Here is a 20,467-nt window from a genome sequence, read left to right on the forward strand (position 1 = left end):
CATTTCAGGGGGTATCAGAAGACTTCGGGAACGTTTAAGATTGTCTCAATGGCATTCCAGATGATCTCAGGGGATCTCTGTGGGTTCCAAGGGAGTTCCAGTAGGTTTCAAGAGCATTTTAGGGGGTTTCAGGGGCATTTCAGTATGCACCAGAAGTACCAGAGGTTACCAGAAGTTCTTAGAGGCATCTCAGGAGTTTTCCATGAAATTGCGTATGCTACTCTTTAAGAAATCCTATTGCTTCCGCATTCGACAAACCACGTTGGATAAATGTACAGATATCATAAGGCCGGTTCTAACGGCACGTCCATTTGGGATCTTTGGGTCATAAATGTATATTGTACAACTTGTGCCGACAAAGTTATCTAATCAAAACTAATTGCACAAATAACTATTTATTAGAATTTGTATTTACACCACTTGAAAAAAAAACTATGTGCCATTAAAAATAGCTATTATTTCATAAAACGGTATCCTAGGAGTGTGTGTACATTCCGCTGGGTTGCTGTAACGATCTCTCGCCCCCGCATTTGTAGCACTGGATCCCCCATCCGTTGTCATGAGATGTTCTCTATAATAAATATTTATTTGGGCTTGGAATAAAAATCTACGACTGATCCGTACGAACCAGTCAACACAGAAAGGTGTGCTCCCATGTGTCATGAGCACATAATACTTTGGCCTTTTGTTGGCCAACAAGCGTCTTTGCTTGCGCTCCCACATACCATCAGGTCAGGAGCTTACCTTTAATGTATTTCCGTACGATCTACAGCGACAGTTAGCACACTACACCCAGTCAGTGTCGAGTGAATAAAATCTCAGCAATGTTTTATTTATACCTCCTACACGTACCTACCTTCGTATCAGGATTGCTTCATGCATCGGGTTCCGGAAGATTAGTTGGCTCCCAGGAAGTCCCCGTTCACTGGGGTAATGAAATTTAAATATAAATTGGAATCAAAAAACACCTTTGAAAATAAATTAGAAAAAAAAACTAAAAAGTTCTGATAGATTTTTGAAGTGGTTTTCAGAGGGGGCGATAACAGATAAGCATAGATTTTAGATGAGAAAAACGGGCATATGCGCAAATTACCAAACTTATTAATTGAATGATTTGAATTTGCACCACGTTTCAAATGACTCAACTGTTATAGTTTTGATGGTAGTGAAATTTGTATTATCGTATGTTAAATTTAAATAATTTTGCTTCTGGGATGATGTCTTAAACAGCATATTCAGTGCACAAGAAACATTCATAGACAATGATTACACATTTTGTTTCCCAATTGATTATTTTTAATTCCTAAAATATGCGAAAGGTATCACTAGTTGAACCTTGGCACCCTCGGTATTATTGGTTTTTCAAATAACTATCCCACAAAATGCACTACACTTTAGTAATTAATTTTTCTGCTTTCATTTCATTTCTTCCTTCGAATCTGCATCTGGACGCTACTCAACAATACCTCGCTGGATTAACTCCAACTACCCAACGCTGGCTGAATCCATTCACCGACGGTATCACACAAAACGCATTCTTGTGGGGGTGAAAAATTGTACTCCTCCAACAACTTGTCCCACGGATGCGAAACCGTGTAATCGTAACTGGGAAAATTGTGTTCAACGGCTCTTTGATGCTACAAAAAACCTCTTGAAAATAATGACAACGACTGGTGCACATACTCTCCGCCCGTACACAAAAAAAAATCGCTCGACCCCGTGACTCTTGCTGCATGCTGCTGGAATCAACTAATGAAAGGGTTTACCAGTGACACAGAATGTGACATCGGGGGTGATTATTTCGACGCGTTCCCTGGTGTTGCAACGGGTCGGACGATACCATTCTGGCATGTATGCTTGTTCCGCTGCCAACGACCGAGGCGAGACCCAGAGCGAGCCAACGGAGCTGAAGATCCACTGTAAGTACTACTTGGCCATACACTTTTTTCGCTCTTATTTGTTTTATATCCGGAACGCTCTAAATCCAAGTACATTGTGGCTTAAATGTGAAAACAGCTGTTGAAAGATTTTCAAGGTATTTTTAGGGCTATCTTTGTTATGTAGTAAACCATTGTGGATTATGCGACGTTCTCTGTTAAGCAGATATGACATTTGCGTGAGTGTAATGTGGTGAATATTCCCCACATGTAGATCTGAAGTTCTCAGAATATTTTTGGAGTGATTCATACACTTCCATAGGATGGGGCGCTATAGCCGTGTTATTACCGGCTAAGAATAGAACTGCTAACCCCAGACCCACCTGTTAAGGGGGTAAAAAAAAAAACAAATCGGGAATCCCATCCCAAAGTCCCAGGCGACTCGGGCTGAGGGTTCAAAACGATATTTAACGGAGCCCATAACGTGGGTGTATCAACTACTAGTTTGCCGGGTGAGATACTGGACGGGGCTTGGTTGATGAGGAACATCAACAAGAATCGACGTAAGCTCACTGCTTGAATCCATCATGGACTTTGCGTCCTCGAAGTTCAACATCAGCAAGGACTTCAAGCAGGCTCTGCTGATACTTCGAAAGTCAATGGCGGCAGCCAAGCAAGTCCATTGGAAACCCATGAAAACCGCGGCAGCGGCAGAACTTGTGAAGGCAAAGGTACCGAAGTCTACCCAACGGAGGCCTTCGCTCTCGCAGGTAGTCCAAAGAGTGCGGCGTGTGAGTCAGCCGTCAAGTCGGACCCCATCCAGGCGTCCCGGAAAGCTGGGAAAGGTGGGCCTGAAAAGGCTGGTCCGTTAAAGGGTGTAGGGGGTTGTGACCATTGTTAGGCCCTCAGGGGGAGGACCCCCATTGGACCATAGGTAGTTAAGCGGAAAAGGAGAAAAAGAAACCGCTGAATGTGCACATGCGTAGGGACACCAAACCTAGGAGACGTGAGAGCGTGTAGATGCCAAGCACGCGAATGGCGAGGCGCTCGCCATCAAGATCGAACAGATTAGTACTCGGACGTCTTGAAGATGCTGAGGAGCGACGCCAAGCTCGTGGATCTGGGAGCTAACGTGCGCAGTATTAGACGTATTCGTATGGGTGAAATGATCCTCGAGCTCATGCGCGACAAGGAGTGCCAAGGCTCCGCCTTCAAAAGCCTTACAGAAGAGTTCCTTGCCGAGTTGAGGGTTTTTGAAGCGGAAGCACCTCTGAAGCTGAAGAACCTATACAAGATCGCTGATGCAGAAGAGCTTTTCATTGCATCGCTACATTTGGCTACGGAAGGGCCTGACAGGGATACAGGTAGCCTTGGTACAGCTGGTGCTGGTCAGTAAGCCATTCGACCATGCACGAGCCACCGGAGGTTTATTGTAGGTGTCTGGAACCAGGACGCAAGGGCCCTGACAGGAGCAAGCGGTGTGCAGGCGATGCGGCGACGACGGCCATAAGGCACAGGGCTACACCCCAGTCAACCAGTGATCGGATAAGCTGTTGCATAAGATGTTAAAGTGGAGGCGATATGCGTACATTTTACATGCGCCTAAATGGAGGCATGCACGCATATGGCCTCCACTTTATCATCTTGTGCACCATCTTATACGATTACTGGTTGTCTGGGACGAGTCCACCCACGTGTTTGATTTATTCCGGGAAATCCGTGAACAATAAGCACCCAACGCGATCTTAGATGCGGATGGTCCAGGTGTCCGGCCTTCAGAAGAGTCATAACTGACAATTTACAGTACAAGTAGCGCAGCTGAACCTGAACTACTGCGACGCAGCTCGGTAACTTTGTCAGGAAGTTTCTGAGTGGGAGACGAATATCACCTTCATAGCGGACCCATACCAAATGCCAGCAACGACAATTGGGTTGTGGATGAGTCCAGAAAAAATGACGACAATATAAGTTCATTTTTCATTTATTTAGTTCACATCAAATTGATGATAATACTGAATCAACAATTTGCCGCGAATATTAGATTTGCAGCTGCAGCTCTCCATCCTCGGTCACGCCCAACACTCGCCAGATCACGCTCCACCTGGTCCGCCCATCGTGCTCTCTGCGCTCCACGCCTTCTTGTACCAACCGGATGGTTAGCAAACACCAACTTTGCAGGGTTGTTGTCCGACATTCTTGCAACATGCCCTGCCCACCGTATCCTTCCAGCTTTGGCCACTTTCTGGATACTGTGTTCGCCGTAAATTGCAGCGAGCTCGTGGTTCATCCTTCTCCGCCACACACCGTTCTCCTGCACACCGCCGAAGATCGTCCTTAGCACCCGTCGCTCGAAAACTCCGAGTGCTTGCAGGTCCTCCTCGAGCATCGTCCATGTCTGGTGTCCGTAGAGAACCACCGGTCTTATTAACGTCTTGTACATCAGGTATCAGGTATCAGTAGGTCGGCTCAAGAGGCACGTTCTCCTCCATTTGGGAAATTTGTGCCATCGCCATGAATACGAGCCTATTCATCATTTACCTGAGGGAGAGCGAAGGGAGGAATAAGGGATGGGATAGGGAAAGGAAAGGTAAGGGAATAGGGTCGACATAATCGCATAAGCGTACCACAACGGGTTCAAACAGCGCCCTGAAAAGGGCACTGTAAAAAACGCATAAAGCGTAAAGTAAGCCTATAGCTACTTGCCACAACGGGTTCAAAACAACAGAACATCCTGAAGATTCAGGCTTCTTAGGTCAGTTTCACTTAATCAAGTGTTTACCGAGTACTCGGAAACGCAGTTGCGTAAAAACTGGGTAGTTACATTATCAAATAATTAAAAGTTCCACAGTCGGATTCTCAGCTAAGATATACAAATGAAGCAGCCTGTTGAGGCTTGTGATGGACAAAATCATAAGTAGGAAAACCACATTGAGTTATCACAATTGCGTTTCTGCTACGAGATTCCTCAAATGTGATGGCAAGACTCCCGCATGGGGGCATCCACAAATACTCAATTTCCTAATCGCTGCTTGACGTAATGCCGAGAAGAGATGTTGGTTTTTGAGCATTTGGTAAATCCTATTAGAAATCATCGAAAGATAAATAGGACAATCCATGCGGCTTCCAATATGGAATCGTAAGGTACGTGTTCAAAAGTATCCTGGAAATCCGAGAAAACACCCAAACAAAATTGTTTTTGAATGAATGCTTTTCCGATATAGTAAACAACATTGTGAAAACAAATCACAGTGAACTTTCCATTTTGGTAAACATGTTGGTTCCCATGGAGAGGCATGTTTGCTAGAAAAACATCACGGGTGTGATGCTCGACAAAGCGTTCTAATCATTTCAGAAGAAAGAGGTCAAATTGATAGGTTTGATCTTCATACGAAGACATTATCCACTTACGGAATAAACTTGACAGTATAATCCCACCAAGATTTATCAAAACATTGTGGGGCTCGAGGCATGACACGCAAGATTGTCATTTTAATTTTACTGAAAGTAGCAAACATCGGGTCAAACGCAAAATGCGGAACCATATAGGTGTTAATTAAAATATTTACATCTACATAGAAATCCTCCCTATGAAAGTAAGGTTCTTGGACCAAAGCTGTTCTTTTATGCTGACGATTGATCTGAGCTGTCATAACCGTAACCACTACCCAAACTAGGCACGATCAAACTCTTACAACCACAACACAAGAAAAAAGAGCAGCGATAAAAACCAATTCGGTATCGATTGAAGAACGCCAGAGACGAACATACACAGAGGACACTGTGAAGAACGCATAATGCGAAGAGTCATAAAGGTTATAATTAAAGCTAATGAACAACACACTAATAATCCCACCCTTATTGAGCCTCGCAGTTGAGGCTTAAGAAGGATAGCAGATTATCTCGGAGAAACACAAGGTCAACTGCACCATTGCTCCGGTTAGCGCAGTAAGGGCAAAATACTGTGGAGGGCGCCCTAGTACTCCACAGGCTCCGTTTGTAGTTAGGTTTTTATTAGACCCCCCTAACCATTCATTCCTTGGCACGGTAAGCATAAAGCCGCATAACACCATGAATTAGGGGTCACCTGTTTAGTGGACTCTTACCACTGGATCAGGCGATCCGTAGTGTTATTCTTAGCCAATTGAGACAACCGCTACCGACACTACACAGCTATCTAGGCTGATCGGGAAAAAGAAGTTAACATTGATGGTCAACTTCCAAACGAGCCCGAACAGCCGGAAAATTGTCCGACATTCTTGCAACATGCCCTGCCCACCGTATCCTTCCAGCTTTGGCCACTTTCTGGATACTGTGTTCGCCGTAAATTGCAGCGAGCTCGTGGTTCATCCTTCTCCGCCACACACCGTTCTCCTGCACACCGCCGAAGATCGTCCTTAGCACCCGTCGCTCGAAAACTCCGAGTGCTTGCAGGTCCTCCTCGAGCATCGTCCATGTCTGGTGTCCGTAGAGAACCACCGGTCTTATTAACGTCTTGTACATGGTACATTTGGTGCGGGGGTGAATCTTTTTTGACCGCAGTTTCTTCCGGAGCCCATAGTAGGCACGACTTCCACTGATGATGCGCCTTCGTATTTCACGGCTCACGTTATTGTCAGCCGTTAGCAAGGAACCGAGGTAGACGAATTCTTCTACCACCTCGAAAGTATCCCCGTCTATCGTAACATTGCTGCCAAGGCTTGTCCTGTCTCGCTCAGTCCCACCTACCAGCATGTACTTTGTCTTAGCCGCATTCACCACCAGTCCAACCTTTGCTGCTTCACGTTTCAGGCGGGTGTACTGTTCTGCCACCGTTCCAAATGTTCTGGCAATAATATCCATGTCATCCGCAAAACAGACAAATTGGCTGGATTTTGTGAAGATCGTACCCCGGCTGTTGAGCCCGGCTCGTCGCATAACACCTTCCAGGGCGATGTTGAATAGTAGGCAGGAAAGTCCATCACCTTGTCGTAGTCCCCGTCGAGATTCAAATGAACTGGATAGCTCACCCGAAATCCTTACGCTGTTCTGCACGCCGTCCATCGTTGCTCTTATCAGTCTAGTCAGCTTCCCGGGAAAGCTGTTCTCGTCCATAATTTTCCATAGCTCTGTGCGGTCGATACTGTCGTATGCCGCTTTGAAGTCGATGAACAGGTGATGCTTTGGGACCTGGTATTCACGGCATTTCTGGAGGATTTGCCGTACGGTGAAGATCTGGTCCGTTGTCGACCGGCCGTCGATGAAGCCGGCTTGGTAACTTCCCACGAACTCATTTACTTTAGGTGAAAGACGACGGAAGATGATCTGGGATAGCACTTTGTAGGCGGCATTCAAAACGATGATCGCTCGAAAGTTCCCACACATTAGCTTGTCGCCTTTCTTGTGGATGGGACAGATTATCCCTTCCTTCCACTCCTTCGGTAGCTGTTCGGTTTCCCAGATCTTGACTACTAGGGGAAAGTGGGGCAATATGCCATTTTTCAAACTTTCATCGTTTTCAATGGTATATAGCCTCATTTGTTAGGCTTTCAAAGTGGTAACAGCAACTAGACAATATTTGCTCGATGCTTCAGCAAAAATATTCACTAAATTATTGTATTTTCATTGATTTTTAGCGATTTCAAAAACTGGTTCGTAAAACGGAAGTGGTACAAAAAGGCCATCTGCCATGGGGTAAGATGCCACTTCATGAAAACATTCAAAAATTACGTCCTTCAGTTTTCTGGCATTTTCGACTCACTTTCACCTTTTTGTCACGTTTTGCCTTTCTCGTACACCAAGGTGTACCGAAAGGCTATATGTTCACTCCAAAAACGAAAATTTGATAGAGCCTCCGGAGGGGTCAAGTCTTATATACCAATCGACTCAGCTCGACGAATTGAGGTGATGTCTGTGTGTGTGTATGTGTGTGTGTGTGTATGTGTGTGTACAAAAAAACTCACATCACTTTTTGGCAGTAAACCTCATCCGATTTCAATGACCGACGGTTCATTCGACGCGAAATCTGGTCCCATTGTTTCCTATTGAAAATGGTTCGGATCGGTTCAGCCGTTCCGGAGATATGGCCATTTAGGTGTTCCGGAACGGTACCCCAGGAAGGGACCAGATATGAAAATGCATCAAACCTATGCATGCGACACATCAAACCACGGCATTTTCGATAACCTGTTAAGCGGTAAGCAGAAAAATAGTCTAAGACCATATCTGAACCGGTAGTGTTCCGGAACCGGTTCCGGGTGTCCCGCCGGAAGTGGCGGATATCAAAGTGAACCAAACCCATGCATGAGACACATCAAACCACGGCATTTTCGATAACCTGATGAGCGGTAAGCAGGAAAATAGTCTCAGACCATATCTGAACCGGTAGTGTTCTCGAACCGGTTCTGAGCGTCCCGCTGTAAGTGGCCAAATATACAATTGTACCAAACCCATGCATGCGGCACATCAAACCACGGCATTTTCGATGACCTGATGGATAATGAGCAGGAAAACCATCTCAGACCATACCTGAACCGGTAGTGTTCCGGAACCGGTTCTAGGCGTCCCGCTGGAAGTGGCCAAATATACAATTGAACCAAACCCATACATGCGACACATCAAACCACGGCATTTTCGATGACCTGATGGACAATGAGCAGGAAAACCATCTCAGACCATATCTGAACCAGTAGTGTTCCGGAACCCGTTCCGGGGTTTCCGCCGAAGTGGTTAAATCTGAAAGAGAAACAAACCCGTACATGCGTCACATCAAATTACCTAATAAACGGTCAGCAAGTGTTTCGGAATCGGTTTTGAGTGACCGGAAGAGGCTAAATGTAAAAGTGAACCAAATCCAGGCATGTCACACATCAAATGAACAGTTAGCTAGAAAATAGCCTTACGTCACTGGTAGTGGTCCGGAACTGGTTCCGAGAGTCCCGTCGAAATAGTCAAACCCTGCATGTGACACCTTCAATTTGCAGCGTTTTTGGTTAACCGATGAGCAGTTAACAAGACAATAATGTTAGACCATATTTGGTTCAGCCGGTAGTTACCCGGAATCAGATCCGGGTAGTAAAATTTAACCAAACCCGAGCAGAAAAGAATAACAACTAAATAACAAATCAAGGTATTTAATCTTAAATACCACCATACCTTGACATACCCTTCATTAGGTGGTAATAAGAGGCAAAATAACAAAAACGAATACAATAACTTTGTATGAATAACACCTAGAAAATAACAAGTGTTGATATTTCAATAATGAATGCATACCTAAAATCTTAAAGCACTGCCAATTGCTGTATGTGTTATCCAAAAGGTATTGAATACCAACATAATAACAATTACTGATATTCAGTTGTACATTTTATCGATAACTCAATGTGTTATCGAGCAGGTATGGAATAACAAAGAAATAACAACTATTATTATGAAATTGTACATTTTATCGATAACTCTGTTTGTTATCAATCAGGCTTTCCATAACAAACAAATAACAGCTGCTATTATTGCGATTTTCTCAGTTCGCTGAACTCCTTTCACTGTTAGTATAAGTTTGAAATCGTATGTAAAACTGTGGCTTTGAATCGAATCGTGTCGAAGTTTCTTGTGTACTTATTCAGCATCTCATTATATGCAATAAGTGCCCAGAAGACTCCGACACAATTCGAAGCGAACCCGCAGTTTTATCTACGACTCCAAACTAATACTAACTATGAAAGTTGTCCAGTGGAATGAAAAATGCGCAATATTATTGCAGATTATATCTCAAATTGGACTCTATCACTCTATTTTTGGTACGCCTAAAAAGTGTGATAAAAATGCACATTTGCCTCAGATCATCTCCATGTATTCGGTGCACTTATTCCTTGATTTACAAGGGGCCCATATAGCCGAGGCGGTAAACGCACGGGTATTCAGCATGACCATGCTGAGGGTGACGGGTTCGATTCCCGGTCGGTCCAGGATCTTTTCGTAAAGGAAAATTTCCTTGACTTCCTTGGGCATAGAGTATCTTCGTGCCTGCCACACGATATACACATGCAAAATGGTCATTGGCAGAGGAAGCTCTCAGTTAATAACTGTGGAAGTGCTCATAGAACACTAAGCTGAGAAGCAGGCTTTGTCCCAGTGAGGACGTTACGCCAAGAAGAAGAAGAAGAAGCGCACCGAAGACCCCATCTCGAACCGACGTGGTCCTGCACTGCAATCACACTTTGAAGGTGTGTGCACATTATTGTGTCAGTCGAATTTAGGGTGCAGTCGGCAATAAAATGTATATTTTGAATTCTGTCGTGTACAGTGTTGGTTTATTAAATCATATCTTCTGAACAGAAAGACGTACATGATTGTAGGTTATCATATTTCTAGTCAATTGTGGTCTAATGCTTGCATATGCACAACCACTTTTGGTAGAGCAAGTTTTATCGATAATAAATTAAGTTTTATTCTGCGTTACACCAAAAGTGCTATAATTTTGATAATAAATTTGCCTGAGAAACATGCGTTAATTACATTTTTGGAAATTTCCAGGAGATAATCGTGATATATATTCTAAGGAAAATGCCGTTTTCGGTTGTCCGAAAGTTGTTTGAAAAAAAAATGCATAAAAATGCTGGTAGATAAATTTTACCTCATCATCTGCTAACTAACTGCACCGTAAAGCATAAAAAATCATCGGCTATTTTTATACTCTCTGCGAGTTGTCTGGGCATCCTGTGCATCCCCACCCGGCTTGTAAGTCCCAACACTTCGGCTGCGGCTTTTTCGGGCCACTAACACCATTACCGGCCTTACTGACATATAGCGATAGGATCTACACCAGCTCTCCGGCACCCTCAGGTAAGCGTATGGGCGTCCATGGCTCCCGGTGTAAGTCCCAACTCTTCACCTTCAACTTCTGAGACCCCCAGCAGCCGCTCCTCAACACTCTATGAGACGTCTGCGCAATAACGGCACTTCAACCCGGTCTGGTCAACCCATTTCTCTCTTTGTAGACTCCGACGGTCAACGCTTTCCGGAGCCCTCATCACCAGCAAAAATCATCAATACGTCGGTATTAGCATGATAAAACATTCGAAGCTACTAACCACTGGGCTACAACACCTCGCAGTGGTCCTAGGTCGGACCAATCAAAAACTGCACCGCAAAGGTTATACCCTTCCGGCGGATCACATTCGAAAGTTCTTCCCTATTCATGCTGTGGCTTCATCGCTTCTCCCACAGACGCTCTCGGGCCCATTAAGCTTACAAAAAATAATCGACTGAAGCCTAAAAGAGAGAAAAACTTAGCTGACGAAACGGAAAGCTACATCAAGGAGCACTCACCTGGACTGCCAGCTGTTCCCCAGTCATGAAAGTAACAGGGATTGGCAGCCTCCGTTGAAAACACCAGCAGCAATTATAAAGTGCACTGTTGGAGACCTAGTGTAGTGCACTCTCGTCTTCCGTTAAATCATCAGCGTCCTGTCACCACGTTGACGATATGTCCGGGGTCAAATATCCAAACAGGATGCCAGTCACAGCATCATCGGCGTGTGCGTATCAGATCCAGGGGACCAGGTATTGGATCAAAACGTCGTTCCGGAAAAATGTTCCCTGTGACCGGGGGAAATCACCTCCACATGAAAAAACCGCTTGCACCTTTCAACGAGGTTTTTGCCCAGCAGACTCGTTCCATATTGTCGCTCCCGGAACTTTTAACTGATCCGCTGCTGCATGCTGACGAAGGGGACCAGTTTTGTCGATTTGTGGTGATGCTCAAGGGTCGTCAACTCCAATGCACTTTTCCTGAAGGAAGCTGAGGTGCTACGGAGGGTGAAGTAGTTCAAATCAAATCGCACTACCGTGAAAGAAACACTCGCGAAAACACTCAATTTGTTCCGACCGTTCCGACACTACCAAAAGCACTACAGCTACTTTCACAACAACAACAAACACGCTTAAAATTCTTAACACAGATATGTGTGAATGGTACGCAAATCGGTCAAATCACACACTGAAAAAATAAATTTCCATTAGTTTGGCTGTCAACCTATTATATGTAAATCATTGGTACAAATTTGAGCTCGATTGGTTAATATCACGCAGAAAAATATATATTAAAGTCTAAAAAAAACGACTTTGAAACAAAAATAAAATACCATTGATCCACGGCCTAAGTGCGATTTTTATTGAATCAATGACAGCGAGTATTAGCTTCAAAGCAATTATTTTGTTGTTTCTAAGTCTAGCTCTTGTTGGTTTTTCGGCGATATTTGAAGAAATAAAGTTGATTTATTACGTTACAACTTGAGTTTTTATTTAACTTGAAAAGAACACGCGGTTTCTCGCGGCGAACGTTTTTCCTCGTTTGACATTTCAAAAACAAACACAACTCTCATAGATCATGTATGCAGATGGCACACTGTATAGTTCACAGATATAAAACAGACTGTTTGATTGGAAAGTAATCCTCCTACACTCCTCCTCTTTCCAAGCCTATCTCGCTACAGAACTTCTCCAGCGGTCCCCGGGGCAAAGGCTTAGTAAGACCGTCAGCAGTTTGATCCTGGGAAGCAACGTAGACAAGCTCGACCTCTTTGTTCCATACCTTTTCTCGGACCATGTGGTACTTCACATCCACGTGCTTCGTGCGCTTAGTTTCTGGGTTTTTAGCCACAAACAAACAACCTTGATTATCCTCCATAATTTGAATTGGAAAATCCAACTGGATCTGAACATCAGTAAACAGCTTCTTGAACCACATAGCCTCAGCTACTGCCGATGCTGCAGCGATATATTCCGCCTCGGTCGTTGATACCGCTACCAGTCCTTGTTTCTTCGTTGTCCAACATACTGTGTTTCCATAGACCTCAAACAAATATCCACTGGTAGAACGCCGGTCATCTAGATCGTTCGCCCAGTCGGAATCCACAAATCCTCTGATTGGAATGGCATCAGTGTTCCTCGTATAAACGAGCTCGTATGAAGAAGTTCCTTTCAAATAACGAAGAACTCTTTTCAAAGAGTTCCAGTGAGTCTGATTTGCACAATCCTGAAATCGGCTGAAGTAACTTACAGCAAAGCATAGATCTGGTCGAGAGCCCAACATCAAATACATAAGACTCCCAATTAGCTGCCGATACTGAGATGAAACGTCAGTGTCCAAACTCTTAGTCCGGTCCAATCTCGTTCCGGGTTCAATTGGTGTGGTGACTCGGTTACAGGACTGCATGTGAAATCGTGCCAAAATATTCTCCGCAAACGTAGACTGACCAATAGTGACTTTACCCACGCTTCTGTCGATTTCAATCTGCAAGCCCATGAAATATTCCACATTCCCGAGATCCTTCATACGAAATTCGGACGATAACTTCTCTTTCAGCTCCTGAAGAACCACTTCGTTGTCACCGCAAATCATAAGATCGTCCACGTAGAGCAAAAGGTAAACTGTTCCTCTGCTGTCGATTCGCACATACAAACAATAATCCGCTTCAGAACGCCTGAATCCGAGACCGACGACAAACTCATGGAAGCGATTATTCCAACATTTTGGCGACTGTTTCAGTCCGTATAATGACCGCTTCAGCTTGAGTACCATACCATCAGGCACATCGACTCCTTCAGGTGCAGTCATAAACACGGGCTTTTCCAGATGTCCATAGAGGAACGCTGTTACCACGTCCATGTGACAGAAATAGAAGTTCAATTGAATTCCGATTGCCAGCAAGAAACGTACCGTGGCAAGTTTTGCAACTGGCGCGTACGTTTCTTGAAAATCTACCCCTTGCTTCTGCATGAATCCTCGAGCTACAAGGCGCGCCTTGTACCGTTCCAGATCCCCGTTTTTGTTCAGTTTCGTTTTGAAGATCCATTTCCCGCTGATCACTTTTGCGTCACGGGGTCGTGGCACAACCTCCCAAGTTTCGTTCGCGTTCAATGACCTAAGCTCCTCCTGAACTGCACGCTTCCAGCATTCTTCATTTTCTCGGCCAAAAATGTCCGCATACGAGGACGGAGTATCTGCTTCGCACCCTTCAACGATCATTGCTGTCGCCCCCGTATCGTAATCTTCCAGCCATGCGGGTGCTTTACGATTTCTTCCGCTTCGACGTGGTAGCTGCAACGGATCGCCACCTGCCGAATCAGTGTTCTCTTCTTCATCTTCTGGTACTAACGCGTTCACATTCACAACCGTTGGATCCTCTTGAAGGTCTTCATCCACCTGCTGAACGTCATCTTCTTGTAAAGTGTGAAATTCCTCATCCGTTGTGAACTGCTCATCACTCGTTGCAGGATCATCACTGGTGTCACTACTACTTCCAAGTTGATGTTCGCCATCCTCAGGCTCGCCCACAGGTGCATTTACAATCTCCATCCGCAAGTTATCCTGCGTTACCACACGCTCAGCCACACGTATTTCTTCCACTCCTTCCTTTGGCCAACGCAATGCTGGGAAGTCGGCTTCATCAAAAATAACATCCCGAGACAAATGCACCTTTCGGTTGACCGGATCCCACAACCGGTATCCATTGATTGCATAACCAATCATAACGTACTCCTTACTTTTCGGGTCAAACTTATCACGCTTGTGTTTTGGAATATGCGAATATGCTTTGCACCCAAACACACGAAGGCCTGACAAATCTGGTTTCTCACCATACCACATCTCGGCGGGGGTTTCGTCGACTACTAATGCATTCGTTGGGCTCCGATTGGTGACAAATACAGATGACATCACAGCTTCGCCCCACAAGTCCTTCGGCAAACCGCTTTCGTAGATCATGGCCCTCGCCTTTTCCACAAGCGTCCTATTCATCCTCTCGGCTGTACCGTTTTGTTCTGGAGTGTATGACATTGTGTACTCCAGAACAACGCCGCTTTGTCGGCAAAACTCTTGCATTTCTCTTGAGATATACTCACCCCCGTTATCGCTTCGTAATCTGGCCAGCTTGACACCGAATCCCGCCTCCACCATAGCTTTATAATCCCGGAAACGTTGTGCGACTTCATCCCTAGAAGCGATCAAATATGCCGCTGTGAAATGAGTACAGTCGTCAACAAACGTCAAAAAGTACCTTTTTCCATCCCACGTCTTGGGAGTTATCGGTCCGCATACATCTGTATGCACTCTCTCCAGCGGTCGGCTTGCGCGGTTTTCACGTGACTGAAATGGTGGCCTGAATTGTTTCCCCATGATGCAGGGTTCGCATAGACCCAACGTATCTGTAATGGAGAAATCAATACCCTTAGCCATGTTTCTTTTTGCCAAATCACGGACATTTCTCATACCTAGATGGCCTAATCTTCTATGCCACAGAAGATTCTTATCGATGACCGCGCGAACTACATTCGCCTCTCTACGGTTCAGTGCAAATGACACCTCGTAAAGATCCTGCGACCGCTTTCCGACAGCGAACAATGTGTTACCGGACCAAAACTCCACAGCTCCGTTTCGAAACACAACGTCAAAACCAGCTTTTTCCATACGACTGACCGACAAGAGATTATGTCTCAGTCCGGGGGCATACAGAACATCGGAAATATCACAATCGAATTCATTGCCATTAACTGTACTCGTACAGGCTATAAATCCAACTTTCGTCGCGCGAACCGTCTGTCCTTTTTCTGCGAGCGAAATGGGATAGGGGGTGGTAAGTGTTTTCTGCGCCGAAAGGAATGAATCGTCACAAATCATGTGATCAGTACAGCCCGAATCAACAACCCATCGCAGCTCCTGAACTCCGATACCAGCCTCTCGTGAATCCGAACTGCTGTCCATTAGAAATGCAAATGCTCCTCCTGGCGGATCGTTCTTCGATGGATCATCCGACCGCCTTACCTGGAACACCTTCTTCTGGCTCGATGGTTCGCCAACCTCCGCTGATTCCTCCGATCTACACTGATTTGCCTTGTGTCCGATCTGCTTACATTTCCAGCACCTTCCGGAGAACTTCTTCGCCTTGCTCATGAATGCTGCCTGCCTAGGATCATCGTCGCCGGACTTCACACGCTCACTCCGCTTCAGTGCCTCATTGAGCAATCTAGATTTCACTTTCACTAGTGTCAAATTCTCTGGATCAAGCGTTTCAAGAGCAGTCACCAAATTGTCATAGGACTGCGGCAACGACAACAACAAGTGACTTACAGCTTCGGGGTCACGTACATCAGCGCCGGCTCCCCGCAGCTCATTTACGATTGAGTCGAACAATGTCAAATGCCGCTCCATGGATTCTTCTTCTTTGTATTTCAAGGCCAACAGCCGCTTTCGCAAAAACATTTCCGTCACAACTCCTTTCTTCTCAAACACGTCACACAACGCCTGCCACATCGAACGAGCAGAGGTCTGCAGCCGAACGTACTCCAAATAGGAATCACTCAAACACTTCACGATAAGACTGCGGGCTTTTGCGTCATCCTGCTTCCATGCTGCATCCAGAAGATTCGCCGCCGATGGCTCCTTCAGCACATGATCCGACAAACTCTTCTCCTCCAGCATCAGCATTACCCGGAACTTCCAGCTCGCAAAATTCTTACCGTCGAACTGCGGATACACTACTTTTTCGGCTTCCGTCATGCTGGGTACATAACCTGTTGGTTTTTCGGCGATGTTTGAAGAAATAAAGTTGATTTATTACGTTACAACTTGAGTTTTTATTTAACTTGAAAAGAACACGCGGTTTCTCGCGGCGAACGTTTTTCCTCGTTTGACATTTCAAAAACAAACACAACTCTCATAGATCATGTATGCAGATGGCACACTGTATAGTTCACAGATATAAAACAGACTGTTTGATTGGAAAGTAATCCTCCTACAGCTCTGAGCAGCCTGAATGTAAATTCAAAGTGGAATATATTTGATTCTAATATTAAATTTCATTGAAACAAATATATTACTACTTTATTTCAAAAATATTTATTTTTGAATAAAAAAACACAAATTTTTGAATCAAATACAAAATTTATTTATTTTAAAAATAATATTATTTGATAGAAACATATTTCAAAAAGGCCATAAAAATATGTTTTGAATGGATTATCTTCTTTGATTGATTGCGATCTAACAAATATTGAGAGCATAAGATCGAAATGCTCTCATTAGTTATGAGATCGTATTCAATCAAAGCAGATAATCCAATGAAAATGAATAAGACTTTAGGAAACATTATTTGCTATATTTTCATAACTAGACAACCTCAACAGTAGTTTTTAGATTTTTTTAGTTTCATATTATTCGATGATTGATCTTATTCTTTGCTGATGTTTGTAGCACGTAAGCTCTTGTGCAGTTGCTCAACAAGCAGCAGCCGGCAGAGGTGGAGCAGCGTAGTTACAGAACATTCAATAGATAGCGGAGGAAGATTCTGTAAAACAAAAAGGGTTTCCTTAGCAAATATAATTTTATGAACAGCAGTTGATGCTTACCAGGCCTCTCCTTTATTATGGCATGATGCACCTCGTCATATCCGCTTGAAACCGCTGCGGAATGAGTTCCTGGCCTTCTTTGCACTCGATTATCCTGTGTTGCTGTTATTTAGAAGGAATAATATGAATTTTAGAAATAAATAATAACTTTTACTTTATTGTACTTACCGATGAAGGGACTCTCTGTGTCTTCCGACAAACCACACGTTTTCAAGAAAATAAATGTGTCTTATGTTTTAAATACGATCTCTTGTTCCAAAATTTCGTCGAGCAAGTTATTTTTTTCGCTTTATAACAATAAAAACATGGCCTCGGATAAACTTGTGCAAAATGTTATATTTATTTCAAAGTAGTCCCTTTTTTTGAATCAAAGACACAACGACTTTGTTTCTAATATATTTATTTTAGAATCAAAGTCGTTTAGTATTAGACTCAAATATCAATGTACTTTGATTTAAAAAACAGTATTGAATTTGAATCAAAGTGCTTTTACATTTGATTCAAATATGCGACATTTTTCTGCGTGATTTCACGAAGCTAGAACCGTTCTGACAAACAGTCCAAATTTGAGAATTTTTGAAAAGTTACAGCATGTTGAACATTTTTGTGAGAAAAATAAAGTTGCCTATCCCAAACATTTTGGCCACCCCCTGTATTACCATTTACTGGCATTTTTCCAGATTTTCTGGTATGTTTGAAACATACTGGAAAAACAACTCGCTCTCACTTGTAGTTAGTGGGCACAAATGCGAGTGTGTTGTGGATTGGCTTCTAAGCCTAAAGAGAGATGGGTTTGTGAAAAAGGAGTGTTCACGGTGTGACTACGTCAGTCAGTCTGGCTTTCTATTCCGCAGAATCATTACCTGTTCTGTAGCTTAGTTGGTTAAAGCGCCGGTCTAGCGAAAACGGATTCGTGGTTTCGAATCCCACCAGAACGCGGTTTTTTTTCACAAATTACATCTCTCAATTTGTCAATTAGCAACATTTTGCGCCTAATAATTAATTACAAGTTTTTCCAGTATGTTCAACAGGTCAGTTTGTGCAAAAAGTATTTCGTGCAGCTGCTGCCATCTAGCACCGGGAGCTGCATAGTTTGTTCTTTTTTCGATGCGGTCATTTTAATGTTATATGCACTCAAAAAAAATGACACGTCTGACTAGTGTGTTTTACATATAGATTTGCGCAAATTGTAAAACCAGTGATTGTCACGTGTGGAACATATAGATTCACCAACATTCGTTTTGTCCCAGCCTATCAACAATGCACACGATTTTAATGTGTACCTCACAAGAAATTTGAAATGAATACATATGAATTATGATTGAAGCACCAATAAATAAACCTTTTCAATCTAATTGAATTCAACTTTGGAATTCATGAATGTCGTATTATGTCGAACATAAATTTCACGTTGTGACACATGTGGATTTCACGTTATGCTGCCCATATAGTCCTCCTTAGAAAAAAAATAAAATGTGAAGTGCCCTTATTTCACGCGAGCTCAAAATTTCACTATCACGATTTCAGTTTTCGTGAAAGCAATATCACGAGCCCGCGTGAAATAAGAGCACTTCACTATTGATGAATTCGATGATCTGTATTGAATAAAACTCAAAGTTTGTAAATTTTGTAATAATTTATTGTAAGTGCACTTTTTTTGCTCCTGTTGCTTTAATGTGTTACAAAAAGATTTTACTGTTCAAAACGAATAATTTATCAACAAAAATAATATATTCTTTAGACCCCCAAAGCTAGCTACTGTCCCGGAGCAGAACGATCACCAAAACTAAACATGAATAAGTGTAACACTTTCCCGTTGGTAATGACTCCCGAACGATCCTCCGCCACCAGCTGTGGGAGGCAGCCACACTCTTCTTCAATTTGCACCAGTTGCTTCCACCATAATTAGAGCCCTCTTACCTTCATCCTTGCCAACCAGCCCGTGCTACCTCTTCCGCTAATGGCTCCAGGAACCTCCCCGAAGAGGTAAAGCCGTTGCGAATGCAACCGGAGAAGGGTCAATTGACTTCCCAGACGACGACTAAATGAGGCAATTGCTGACAAGTTCCCCGGAAGAATTCTTCCAGGGATTATACTATTCCTAATGAGCATGATTCCGGAAGATACTGGATTTGATGTCGATGTTCTCTCCTGTAAATGGATTGAAAAGAATAACTTAATATAGAATTTCATTAACATAAAATAAGATACCATACCTAGCAACAGACAGCAAACTCACGTTCTGATGTCGGCCATGATGAAAAAGGTTTGAAGCATACAACGATGTTTCTGAGTCATGTGCATCCAATTGTTAAATTCATTTGCAAAAACCAGTAGCGCAAATTCATTTGCAAAATTACTTCAAATTCAATCCTATCACATATGAGATTGTGCTGCTTCGACTATCGGATTCAGCTAAGCATAGAGCTATTTGAATGCCAAGTGTAACTAATATCATGTTGAGGTGAATAACATTTCATTTGCTAATGTAAGCTCTGTTGTGGAATCCATGTTATGAATCTGATTGATCTAATGTGTAGAAAACATTGCATGTATTGGAAAACACATCAGATTAACGTTGACGCTAATGAATCAGTCCATTAGTTAAAACACATGAATCGATCGTGTCAATTTTTTTCAGTGTGTACTTGTTTTCTATAGGGTACTGCAAGCACCTGATCTAACCTCACTTTGTCTGACAGTTCAGCGAGCTTGTTTACAAGGTGTTCAAATTTTTAACGGGCGGCGAAAATTTAATTTACGTCTTCCGTTCCGAAACCATTGTGATACGGTAATATCGATTATATTCAACTCTACTAGTACAAAACCAATCGTCTAATTACCGTTTTACTGAAATTGTATCGAAAAACAGTTTTTCCGGATCTCCGCCAGAGACTAAGTCCATGTAAACAAGCTCGCTGAACTGTCAGTGCACGGCTTCGTGACGTCATCTTGCAGTATCCTATTGGGTTTTATTGTCACGAATAGATGACGGAAAGTGTGGATAAGACCCCGCCTTTTCCTCAGCCTCTAGTTCCACCTGCTACACATCACTGAAGCCATAAGCGAAACTACGTCATAGGTCTATGGGGGGCCAGGACCATGTCAATATAGATTTTTGCCTTTCTCGTACAGCAAGGTGTACCGAAAGGCTATATGTTCACTCCAAAAATGAAGTCTTGATAGAACCCCCGGAGGGCCAAGCC

The 20,467-nt window shown here is 43.5% G+C and overlaps 1 protein-coding gene across 6 annotated transcripts in view; it reads left to right on the top strand.

Annotated features, from left to right (window-relative positions):
- Nucleotides 1–20,467, top strand: part of LOC115257156 (uncharacterized) — a 771,557-nt gene that overhangs the window by 624,145 nt on the left and 126,945 nt on the right. For all 6 annotated transcript variants that reach the window (XR_009996344.1, XM_062846034.1, XM_062846035.1 and 3 more), the window contains one exon: nt 1,760–1,919. Coding sequence is in view for 5 of the 6 variants with exons in the window: in XM_062846034.1 (XP_062702018.1) it covers nt 1,760–1,919 (160 nt within the window). In the remaining variant the exon portion in view is untranslated. The remainder of the gene's footprint in view (nt 1–1,759; nt 1,920–20,467) is intronic.

This window comes from Aedes albopictus, chromosome 1 (assembly GCF_035046485.1).
Source record: "Aedes albopictus strain Foshan chromosome 1, AalbF5, whole genome shotgun sequence".
Taxonomy (NCBI): Eukaryota; Metazoa; Arthropoda; class Insecta; order Diptera; family Culicidae; genus Aedes; species Aedes albopictus.